Consider the following 12,030-nt stretch of genomic DNA (forward strand, 5'->3'; position numbering starts at 1 on the left):
TGCACTCAACACCGCAACTCCCGTAGTCACACAATCGACCAGATGCATGTCACCCGCCGAGTGGACACACGCGCACACGCTCACACGCACACAATCCTGGCCACTCTGGCTGTGAGGTCTTGGCTGGTGAATATTTCATGTTAAGATAATGGTGCGCTCCTCTCTCTCTCTCTCTCTCTCTCTCTCTCTCTCTCTCTCTCTCTCTCTCTCTCTCTCTCTCTCTCGCTCTCTCTTCCTGTCCCTCTCTCTCTCTCTCGCTCTCTCTCAGCATCAGAAACCTTAGAGGTGGGCTACTGACCCTGGGGCCAGCCCGGTAACCCTAAACCTCCACCACTTCGCCAGCCAGGAGTCCAATGTAATAAGCCCAGTCTCGGTTACCCTGGCCCTCGCCACGTTTCTGTCAACTCGCAGGGCCGGAGTCGGCGACAGGTGACCGGGGTCAAAACACCAACCGGGCAACCCTGTTGTCTTTCCCCCTCGGCAGCAGTGGAGACCAGCGGCCTAACCACGACCGCTACGTCACGGAGAGAGAGAGAGGGATAGAGAGAGAGAGAGAGGGATGGAGAGAGAGAAAGGGATGAGAGTGAGAGAGGGATGGAGAGAGAGGGACAGGGAGAGAGGAGAGGGAGAGAGGGAGGGAGGGAGGGAGGGAGGGAGGGAGGGGGAGGGAGGGAGGGAGGGAGGGAGGGAGGGAGGGAGGGAGGGAGGGAGGGAGGGAGGGAGAGAGAGAGAGAGAGAGAGAGAGAGAGAGAGAGAGAGAGAGAGAGAGAGAGAGAGAGAGAGAGAGAGAGAGAGAGAGAGAGAGAGAGAGAGAGAGAGAGAGAGAGAGAGAGAGAGAGAGAGAGAGAGAGAGAGAGAGAGAGAGAGAGAGAGAGAGAGAGAGAGGGGGGGAGGGGGGGAGAGAGAGGGCAGGGGGGGAGGGGGGAGAGGGGGAGAGGGGGAGAGAGGGGCTCAGTGATGCTAAAGGCTAGCTAGCACTTGCTCCTGGAGCTTGTGTTGTGCAGCCGCCACGGCTTTGATCTGCTAAGCTCCCCAAGCAAGAAAGCTTAATCGCCCCCCAGATTGAATGGAGCTCAATGCCCGGTGCTAAGAAACTTTCCTGGCGAGCTTGCGTGGTGATTGTGCAAGGGGGGGGGGGGGGGGGCGATGCTACCAATCCGAAACCAGAGCAAAAGAGAGAGGGAAAAAAGCTGAATGTACAGTGTTAACTGGCTTCAAATACTTAGCTTTAAAGAAGCTTACAGGACTACTAAAGGTTGGCATTATAACATGTTGCATCTTAGCACGGCGTAGAGGGCGTGAACACATCTTCTCATGGAACAACAGGAAGGCTGCAGTGTGTCTCATCTTGACAGGCGGTCTGTCTGTGGGCTTGGCCAGCCAGCCAGAGGGTCCCAGGTGTCTTGGCCCTAACCCCCAGAACTCTCCAGATCAGGAGCACAGTGACGTTGACGGACAGTTGTGGGTGTGTGTGTGTGTGTGTGTGCTTGTGCCTGCTTGCGGCGTCTCCGGCGGGGTTCTCCTCAGTGTCAGAGTGCCTGGCCAGGAGCTCCACGTTGCCTTGTGTTGTGACGGACAGCTCCCCCCAGCCCCCAGGGTCCCTGGTGTCGGAGCTGGCACGGTCAACGTGGCCAGGACAAAGACCAGTGGGCTCAGCGTCAACACACCAGTGCCATGCGCACAGCATCTGCCCAGCAGTACCCCCTTTTGAAGGGAATTTGGTGTTCGGGTCAGCGGACCTCTATGACAGTGCCCTCGTCTGCCGCTTTGGGGGATTTTAGAATGAGAGTTTGATGTCATGGATCTGAATGAGGCCCTCACGGCTCCACTTGACTCTTGGGATCGCGCTCGATGTTTGATTTGGGCGTGAGGGACGGCGGGTCCGATGCCTCGTCTCGTAGCGACGGGGGGAAAAGAGAGAAGTCTCGCAGCCGTCTGAGGTAGTCTGCATCCGATGGGACCAGAGAACCAGGACGTTCCCAAGCCCAGGGGAGCGAGTGGGCAGAATACCCTGCTTTATGTGCCCTCCCTCCGTCCCCTCTTTGTCCCGGCTCTCCCCTGCCTCCCCCAAGCTCCCCTTGCCCGGTGCCTCTGCCCCGCGGCTTCTAATCCACTTTTGATAGCTTTCACAGCACTATCTCCCCTCAGGCCACCTCATGGGGCGAGCGCGCACACACACACACACACACAAACTGCTGGCCCAGGGCACTTGTTATTTTCGACTTCATGCTTGCACCTGGCGCCTCCAAAATCCTCCATCCCTCTTGGTTTCATGCTTTTATCCAGCATGACACCTTGATGGATGGATGCTCGCTCTATAAAACACCCTGCAGTGCCCAAAATAGCCCCGAATGATTTAGCAGGAACGGAACATATGAAAAGCGGGATGTTTTCAATGTCCAAGTTTCCTAAGGGGACCCCCTCCCCTACCACCAAAAATAAGAAAACAGCATGACTTCATTCAGACCTAATGGGTTTGTCAACCTTGTAATTAAGAGTGATTGTTTTGTTTTTTGAGGCCCCAAGTGGCCGTCGCAAAGACACAGAGCAATTTGTGAATGGGAGGGAGGGAGACAGAGAGAGAGAGATGACCACAACTTTGCATAAGGCTGGCCACACCCACTTGTTCTGTTGTTTGTTTTGATAACCATGACAACTGTCTGTGGGTCTCATATCCCTGGGATTAGAGAGAGAGAGAGAGAGAGAGAGAGAGAGAGAGAGAGAGAGACGAGAGGGAGGGGGAGGGAGAGGGAGAGGGAGAGGGAGAGGGAGAGGGGGAGGGGGAGGGGGAGGGGGAGGGGGAGGGGGAGGGGGAGGAGCGCACCATCATCTCCCTCATCAGACAGAGGGATATGTGGAGGACTAGGCTCATTAAAGCCTACTGTAAATCCCCTCAAAGAATCGTAACCGTTTTTAACAAGTATACATCCGATTCATGACTCTGATCTGGCCAGTAGCAGTGGTCAGCTGGGGTGAAACTTACCGACACCGACACTGCAGTTATGACAACAAAGACAACAGAGTTGGGGAATGGAATACATTCGGTGCCAGTCTCACTTATAAATGTGGTGTCCAGCCCCGGTTACAAAAGTCCCTTCATCTTGTCTACGCCTTCAGTCACACAAAGCTCTGTCACCGAACACGCATGACTACTGACCATCCCATACACGACATCTCCTCACACCCTTACATCCTGTACCCTGCGACAGTGCGTGGATTTGACTGGACCGTCGCTGCGTTTCAGGAATGCCCACTGCCCTCGCTCTAGCTGGCTTGATTCTGGCTCTGTGCGCGGCGAGAGCCAGGCCCGAGTCGGCTGAGCTGCGCTTCCTGGGACAGACGGACTTCGTGGTGAACGAGAGCAGCCGCGCCGTGGTCCGACTGGTGGTGGAGAGGGTGGGCGACCCCGTCAACGTGACCGCGCTGGTCCTGGTAAGGAGCGGCCTTGGTTTTCTCGCGCGACTTTTTACAGTCCGATGTGTAAGGGAGGGAGGGATGTGTGTGAGGGATCAGATGGCCGAGCGGTGAGGGAGTCGGACTATTAATCAAAAGGTTGTTGGTTCGATTCCCGGCCGTGCCAAATGACGTTGTGTCCTTGGGCAAGGCACTTCACCCTACTTGCCTCGGGGGGAATGTCCCTGTACTTACTGTATGTCGCTCTGGATAGGAGCGTCTGCTAAATGACTAAATGTAATGTAAATGGAAAAATGTACTGGGCAACGAAGGCATTCGTTCGTTCAAACGTTAGGACACAGCCATCTCTGATGCTACTCCTGCTCCTTATGTCGGTGTGTGTGTGTGTTCACGTACGTGTGTGTGTGTGTTCCCCCCAGTTGGAGGGCGAGGACACGGGGGACTTTGAGGCCACCACCGCTGCAGCCTTCCTCTCGTCATCGGAGGCCAGCAAGACCATCTTCATCGCCGTGAGGGACGACGACTCCCCCGAGGCTGACGAGACCTTCGTGTTCAGTCTCAGGCTCCAGGTAACCTTCCGGAAAGGCGCCGCGTCGGTCGCCGGCGTGACCGTGCGGGTTTGTGTGCGAGGGCGCGTGAGACGGAGAGAGAGACGCCTCGCTCTTCCTGCCCGTCCGCACAGGGCGGCCGGCTTCCCTCAGAGCTCTCAGGCGTTCCCACCCTGCCCCCTGACTGCCCTCCTCCCTCAGCCCCAGGTCCAACCGCTGGGAAAAAGGGGGCCCCCGCCTTTTCAACCCCAACAGGAAGCCTGGGGTTGGAGCCCGCCCCCCCCCCCCCCCCCCGAGTGGCCCTTTGATGTGTGGCTTCTATAGGTCTTCTGCAGGGCTCCGCTGGCTGTGCGCTAGGCCACTGAAGAGGGCAAGGCTCTAAGACATCTTTGTGAGCAGAGAGCAGGGTTTTGACAGCCAGGGCTGCGCCGAGATGAAAGGCCGTCCGGGGGGGAGGGGGTGAAGTCGGAGCGGGCCTGCTCCCGCGATCAAACGCAACGCGTGGGGGCGAAACATGCTTCCTGCCGGGGGGGCAGGGGAGGGCAGAACAGTTCAAGAACACGCCGGCGTCGCCCAACACAAACTCAATCCCCGCCGCGGTTGCAAAAACGAACCATCGACCACGGTTTGAGCATGTATCGTCTGCTATCTCTCGGAGCCAGTCGCCCCCGTTGGAGAGAGAGAGAGAGAGACGATCGTCCCTTCACCATGCACGGACACGCGTATAGGTGCGCTGTCCAACAATTCGAGTCATCCGAGTCATAATTCTAGCCGGAGGTGTGAACGTTTCCCCGGACAGATAAGCGCTCTCCTCCGCGCGGCGTGCCTCGGCTCCGATTGACGACACACGTCAACGAGCAGCACCGGCCTGTCGCTGCGCGATGGGCGGGGCCAGAGTCTGCCGGCGCGCCTGTCTCCAGGGCTCCAGGACGACTGGCTCCGAGACGGCCCAGCCCCGAGACAAAGACCCCCAGACCGCCGAGACTCTGCTGCCCCGTGGGTGGGGGGGTTGGGGGAGATGAGCTGTGGGCTGTGACCTCTCTCACATCAAGCCCGGGAGACCTGGGCGAGGGGGGCCCCGTGCTCATTAGTCATCCCCTGACAAGGGGAGGGGGATGGCGAGCGTGTTTCACGTCCAGGTACTGAGGCCGCGGGGGAGGCTGGGAGCCGCGGAAAGGGGGGCAGGCCGCTTTGCTGGGGGGCTGCTGGGCTGGCTGGCTGGCTGGGCAGGGTGAGGGAGCTGGAGCTGGCTTTTGGGCCTGGTTCCAGAGAGCGGATCGGGGGGACTGGTGTTTTGTGGCGTCGGGGCTAGAGTGTGGGGCTTGGTGTCCGTGTGGGGGGGGGGGGGGGGGGACAGGAGGGGGGGGCAGTGCTGTCGGAGAGTGTTTATTCCCAAGGGAAGCGGGCTTCTGGCGAGGGTCTGTGGGCTGGATTGTCAGAGCGTGTGGATTCTGTGTCTGTGCGTCGGCGAGAGCTCAGTGGCTGAAAGCAAGCTCTGTTACAGCTCGGAAAAGCCCGGTCTGAATGGAGGGGTGAAAGCACAGGACCTGCCCCCCCCTTCCAACCCCCCCCCCCCCTCCTGCTTTTTCTCTCAAATTCTTTTTTTTTTTTTTGCTGCCCTCTCTGTGGTTTTCTCTTTCTCTCTCTTTCCTCTCTCTATTACATCTATCTATCTCTCTCTCTCGCAGTCACACGAGTAGACACGCATGCACACAATCCGGGTTGCGTGTTTTAGATCTATATAGACATATAAATGAACCCGGGACTTTTCATGGATTGGATTGGAGCAAATCGGATCCAAACAACGGCGCTTGCATTCATCGTGTGACCTTATCATCGGGGACAGCTGCGGTGACTGTGCCTGTTCTTAGTTCTGAGTGACAGGGCAGAAAAGTAGCGGCCGTGGTCTTCACCTGTCTTTGTGTCCGCTCCCCCCGACCTCCCTGAGGGAAGGGCCCTCGAGATCAGGATGAGTGTGTGTCTGTGTGTGTGTGTGTGTGTGTGTATGTGGGGGGGGGATGGAAGATGCCCGATGGCATGTTATGGTCTTTTTTTTACTACATTTTGTCTGAATCCCAATGTGAACAAATCACATCGTCCACAACAAATTGTTGAATCGCCGTGTCAAGAAGTCAAGGCAAGCCAACGTGACCAAACCCGACCGAAACATGAACACGATTTAAAGATTTCTGTCCAAACCCGGTCTGACACATTACAGGGTATTGGAGGACTATGAGAGGAAGATGAGCGCAGAGCGTCTGACGGAAACATCCAGAAACAATCTCTTCTCTCTCCTCAGAGCTCCTCCAATGGCGTCAGGCTGGGGACTCCAAACAAAGCAACCATCACCATCCTGTCCAACGACAACGCCTTTGGAATCGTCGGCTTCAACTCGGTAAGGTTCCGCCGCCTTCTCCGGCAGCCCCCTGTTCTCCCCTCACGCGAAATGTCCCGACCCTGTCTGGTGCTCACCAGTCAGTCTCTAGGCTGGCTGACAGTTGACAGGGCTGGTGTGTGTGTGTGTGGGGGGGGGCAGTAATAACTAACACATTGATTCCTTCCCTCCCCCCATTACGCGCATAATCAATTTTCCTCTTCTTGGGAAGAGATCCAGTTCCCTCTCGTTGTCTGACTATCTCTCTCCTTTTCTCCTTCCTTCCTTCTCTCCTTCACTCCTTCTCTTCTTCTCCAGACTGAGCAGATCGTTGTGGAGGAGCCCAGAGGGACGAACCAGTACGTTCCCCTGAGTCTTATCAGAGAGAGGGGAACCTACGGAACGGTGACCGTGAACTTTGAGGTGAGAGGACGTTCTTTGACCCCACAGTGACCTGTCTAGGGGTTCAGGTCAGGTCAGGTCAGACTATTAGGATGACAGCACTGCGTCGTGGGAGATCTATGCGTCTAGACACACACACACACACTGACCAATCCACAGCCAGGTGAAAGTCTTGTTGTGGTTTGTGTCTGATGTGCTGGCAGATCTCTGGAGGTCCCAACCCGGCCATCGAGGACCTCAGCCCGGACAGGGGCAACATCACCATCCCCCCGGGGCGAGCTGTGGTGGTCTTCAGCATCCTCATCCAGGATGATCAGGTACCCAGACCTCCATCCCGTCTGACGGACAGTTTCTTGTGTGTTCTCTCAAACGTTCTTTTGAATGGAAACGCCCAAGAGTGAGATGTCGTCATTGGGTTCCAGTGTCAAATCGAGGTGCGCGTTCTGCATACATCTCGATAAGCAATCTCAATGGTGTGTGTGCAACTACAAAACCCATTGAGATTCAAGCCTCCCATCTGTGTGGGAGGGGTCTCTCCATGCTGTGTGTTTCACCAGCAATTCCCAGCCATGACTCCCCTTGTTTGATTGTCTGTCTGACGCGCCTTTAACCCCCAAAGGGGGCTACACACACCTAGAAAACCCTCCTCCTTTTCCGTCAGATCCCCGAGGACGACGAGGTGTTCTCCGTCAGGCTGACGGGCGTGGAGGGCGGCGCCCTCCTCAACCCCAACGCCAGCCTGGTCCTGCTGAAGATCCGCCGCAACGACAGCCCCCTGCGCTTCTCCGTCCCCCTGCTGGTCGTCCCCGAGTCGGCCGGCGTGATCTCCCTCACCGTGACCCGCGGCCAGCTGGCCGACGACGCCGCCGCCCCGGTGGGCTCGGACGACGGCGAGGTGCGGGTGGACTACGCGCTGGTGAGCGGCGAGGGCCCGGGGAGCGCCACGCCGGGGCGGGACTTTGTGGACCTGCAGGCCAATCGGACGATCCGGTTCCCGCCGCGGGTCTACGAGGCGCGGCTGCTGTTCAACGTGACGGACGACGCCGTGCCCGAGATCGCCGAGTCCTTCCAGGTGGTTCTCCTGGAGGAGACGGTGAGAGGGGACGGCGTGCTGGTCGTCCCCCACGTCCTGCTGGTCACCATCGAGCCCAACGACAAGCCCCACGGGGTCCTGTCCATCAGCACTGGTCCGCTCTCTCAGCCAATCACCATCAACGAAGATGTGACGCAGAGGTGAGACATTTCAGTGACAGTCGGGTCAAGGCTACAATTGAGCCTCAAAGAGCACATTTTTGCTATTAGTTCAAGTTTCAGGTTAATTGCCATCTCTAAGTACAGGTACAGGTTCGTTTGAATGATTTGTCCCAGCTCCTTTTGACAGTTTGCTAGCAGCCTGTCTAAACCTCGAATAAATAACCTGACCTAATAAATACATCCTAATCCTATAGGATTGCTCCAATTCCTTTGAATAATAAATTCAATAAAGTAAAATAAAAACTGGTGCTCAGCATCCCTATAATTCTTCTGAATAATAAATTCAATAAAGTAAGGTAAAATAAAATTCAGTCAGGTGGCTGAGCGGTTAGGGAATTGGGCTTTTAAATCATAAGGTTGCTGGTTTGATTCCCGGCCCTGCGAAATGACGTTGTGTCATTGGGCAAGGCACCTCACCCTACTTGCCTCGGGGGGGAATGTCCCTATACTTACTGTAAGTAGTTCTGGATAACAGCGTATGCTAAATGCCTAAATGTAAACAAAAGAAAAGAAAAACTCTTGTTGGTGCCGAGCGTCCCTATAATTCTTCTGAATAATAAATTAATAAATATATATATTTTTTTAATCATCTTGGTGCTGACTGGCCGTGCTCTCCCTCCTCCCCTCAGGTTCGAGGGCATCTCCGTTGTGCGCAACGGCGGCAACTACGGCGCCGTCTCCGTCAACTGGACCATCTCCCGCAACGGCAGCGAGCGCTCGCCCGTGTCCGAGGACCTGGGGCCGGCGGCGGGCGCCCTGCGCTTCGCGGCGGGCCAGGTCAGCGCTGTCCTGCCCCTGGACGTCACGTCCGACTTGCTGCCGGAGGAGGCGGAGGCGTTCGTCCTCCGCCTGCTGCCCGCCACGGTAACGGGCGGGGCCGAGGTGGACGAGCCCATGGAGGTGAGGATGTGTGTGTGGTGGGGGGGGGGAGGGGGTGTTGAGAGATGGACAGACAGACAGACAGAGAGAGAAAGAGTGTGTTTGAGAGCTATCGAGAGACACAGAGAGAAAGAGAGATAGTGTGTGTGTGTTTGAGAGAGATAGAAAGACAGAGTGTGTGTGCGTTTGAGAGAGAAAGACAGAGAGCGTGTGCGTGCGTTTGTGAGAGCGAGAGACGGGCCGAGAGTGTGCGTATACGCGCGCGCGTGCGCGTATACGCACACTCTCGATTTCAAAGAGGGTTTAAATACACACACGCAGAGCGACAGGGAGCGAGAGAGCGGGTCCGCCCACGCTTCACTGGGGAACTCTACGAGGGAGGGCTGCACTTGTGAAGGGACACACATCTGGAGGATGTGGTTGTGTGTGTGTGTGTGTGGGGGGGGGGGGGGGCACATGCACAGTAGGTTCTGGCTTGACAAACACACTTGACAGACCCTGCATCTGTCCCTTCTCTTTGGGCGGTTCCCTTCATGTGGCTGAATCACAACAAAGAGGAAATGTCCTTAAGGGGTCCCCACCCCGCGCCGGTGGGCGTGTTTTAAATGCAGAGCTGTTTTAATAGCTGCCATCTTTAACACAGCCTCCTCTCGGGGCTGAAAGAAGTGGGTAGATCAAACTTGTGTTTCTGTTTTCAGAGCCGTACATTAATCGCAAACACACAGAGACGTAGAGGTCACTCCCGTCAGTAGTAGCGCAGTGTGGGGACTGTTAGCCATGTGTTAGACGTGATAGAGATGACTCAGCAATGGCTATCAACTTCAGATGGTGACTCTTATCATGTTGGGCAAGTTCATCCGTGACTGTAATTGTCTAGGTTATTCCTCCCAGCCTGAGGTAAAAGCCATACCAGTGAGAGCCGCGGGCCCTGCAGGAACGTAGGAGCCGTGGTAAAGAAGCTCATGAAAGCTATTTTGGCAGACTCAGGACTTTTAATTAAAGAGGATGTTTTTCTTCTCCAGATTTAGCCCAGGGTTCTGTTTTACTACGCAGAGCCTGATGGTCTTTCGTCCTCCCCTCCTCCTTCCCCCTCCCACTATCATCCAGTCCTCCCTGAATCTTCCTCTCCGCTAGCTGACTTTACCAGTGATTTGGTTTGGGATCATTCAGGAAAATGCACGTGTCTTTATTCAAAACGGACTGAAATGTTGGAATCACGATCAATGGTTGGCCCTGTCTGTCTCTATGTGGTGTTAAATGCAGGCATTCTCTCCCTCCCTCCCTCCCTCCCTCCCTCCCTCCCTCCCTCCCTCCCTCCCTCCCTCCCTCCCTCCCTCCCTCCCTCCCTCCCTCCCTCCCTCCCTCCCTCCCTCCCTCCCTCCCTCCCTCCCTCCCTCCCTCCCTCCCTCCCTCCCTGCCTCCCTCCCCCTCCCACCCCCTCAGCTGCTGTTCTACATCCAGGACAGCGACGACGTCTACGGAACGTTCCGCTTCGACCCGGGCGAGGAGCAGAGCATCCAGAGCCAGCCGCGGGGTCGCTTCCTGTCCCTGGGCTTCCTGCGGGAGGGGGGCGCGCTGGGCGAGGTGTCCCTGGGCCTCAGCGCCCTCTACCTCCCCGCGGGGGCGGGCCTGGACCCGGCCCTGGCCAGGGACGGCGTCCTGAACGGCAGCCGCAGCACCAGCCTGCGCTTCTCCAGCGGGCAGACGCGAGCCGGGCTCGCCCTGCCCATCCGCAACGACGCCTTCCTCCAGAACGGCGCCCGCTTCCTCATTCAGGTGGGCCGGGGGTCAGGGGTCGGGGGTCAGGAGAGGTCACTGGTATATGAAACGGGGTGTGAGAGGTCGTCCCCTTTTTCTCTCCCCCCCCCCCCCCCCTTTTGGTTTTGATCAACTGGCCCAGAGCCTCATTTGCCTGGCCAAATGTGAGTGGTCCGTTTCTGGATTGTTGCCATGGGAACGGGACGGACGTCCAAACAAACAGGCTTGTCAAGTAGTCCTTAAAAAACCGACACAATACATAAGTGCCTCCTTCACAGTCGATTGGCCAAAAGTGACGAGACGTGCATGCATCTACTCTGTCTCTCTCTCTCTCTCTCTCTCTCTCTCTCTCTCTCTCTCTCTCTCTCTCTCACACACACACTCACAGACTACCCCTCTCATCCTGTCTCTCTTTTTCACACGCACACACACATACAGAAACACACGCACACAGACACAGCGAGGAAAAGCTGATTGACAGTGTCGAGGGCTGTAAAGATAGATGCTCATTCATGCCTTCACCACGACGGACATCTAATTAAACTCACAGTGAGGCGGACAGACACTAACTGACCTGAGAGCTGTTATCCAGGACAGGCCCGCGACAGAGCCATTCTTTACTCAACTCACGTTTGAGTCTTTATACGAGTCTAGCATGGGAAGGAGGAAAGCCACAGAGGTCATTTCCTGTCATAACTTTGCAAAGTATTGACCATACAGTGCCTTATTGTCTCATTTTCATGTACGTGTACAGTCAAATGAATGAGAGGGAGGACTGATGCAAATGAGCAAGAACCAGCACAGGCAAAAATAATGTTTCGGGCTTTGATACGTGAATACTAAGTGTGCGACTGTCTCCCTAGATGAACAGCGTGGAGCTGGTCGACATCCGCCCCCCCATCCCCCCCGTCAGCCCCCGCTTCGGGGGCCCCCTGAACCTCACCCTCACGGTCACCCCCGACATCGCCAACGGGGAGATCGGCTTCACCAGCAACGCCACCGTGGTGGCGTACGAGCCCGAGGACAGCAACGCTAGCACGGTATGCTACGCTATGCTACGCTAGCGTCATTTTACCTCAGAAAACCTTTGGTTTGGACTCGCCAATCCAAAATATGAACGGTGTCACTCTTCTTCTCGCGCAGCTCACGCTCCCCCTTCGCCGCGACGGGACCGACGGGAAGGCAGAAGTCTTCTGGAGCCTGCGGCCAACGGGGGGCAACAAGGCGGACGTCGCCCCCGGCGACCTGGAGCCCTTCAGCGGCTCGGTGGTCTTCCTGTCGGGTCAAAGCGACGCGTCCATCAGTGTCACCGTCATGGCCGACGACATCCCAGAGGTCAACGAGACCCTCCTACTCACCCTTGACAGGTACAGGGCGTCCCAAAGCAGGGTTGTAGATGTC

At 56.6% G+C, this 12,030-nt stretch overlaps 1 protein-coding gene across 1 annotated transcript in view; it reads left to right on the plus strand.

Annotated features, from left to right (window-relative positions):
- Positions 1-3,246: 3,246 nt before the first annotated feature.
- The window catches only part of adgrv1 (adhesion G protein-coupled receptor V1), a 92,513-nt gene continuing 83,729 nt past the window's right edge, over positions 3,247-12,030 (plus strand). Inside the window, exons 1-10 of the mRNA XM_084690566.1 lie at positions 3,247-3,432; positions 3,834-3,983; positions 6,262-6,357; positions 6,655-6,759; positions 6,942-7,055; positions 7,400-7,971; positions 8,622-8,892; positions 10,315-10,647; positions 11,493-11,669; positions 11,773-11,996. Coding sequence (XP_084546692.1) covers positions 3,247-3,432; positions 3,834-3,983; positions 6,262-6,357; positions 6,655-6,759; positions 6,942-7,055; positions 7,400-7,971; positions 8,622-8,892; positions 10,315-10,647; positions 11,493-11,669; positions 11,773-11,996 — 2,228 coding nt within the window. The remainder of the gene's footprint in view (positions 3,433-3,833; positions 3,984-6,261; positions 6,358-6,654; positions 6,760-6,941; positions 7,056-7,399; positions 7,972-8,621; positions 8,893-10,314; positions 10,648-11,492; positions 11,670-11,772; positions 11,997-12,030) is intronic.

Source organism: Hypomesus nipponensis, chromosome 24, assembly GCF_054491055.1.
Source record: "Hypomesus nipponensis isolate SF chromosome 24, ASM5449105v1, whole genome shotgun sequence".
In the NCBI taxonomy this organism is placed as follows: domain Eukaryota; kingdom Metazoa; phylum Chordata; class Actinopteri; order Osmeriformes; family Osmeridae; genus Hypomesus; species Hypomesus nipponensis.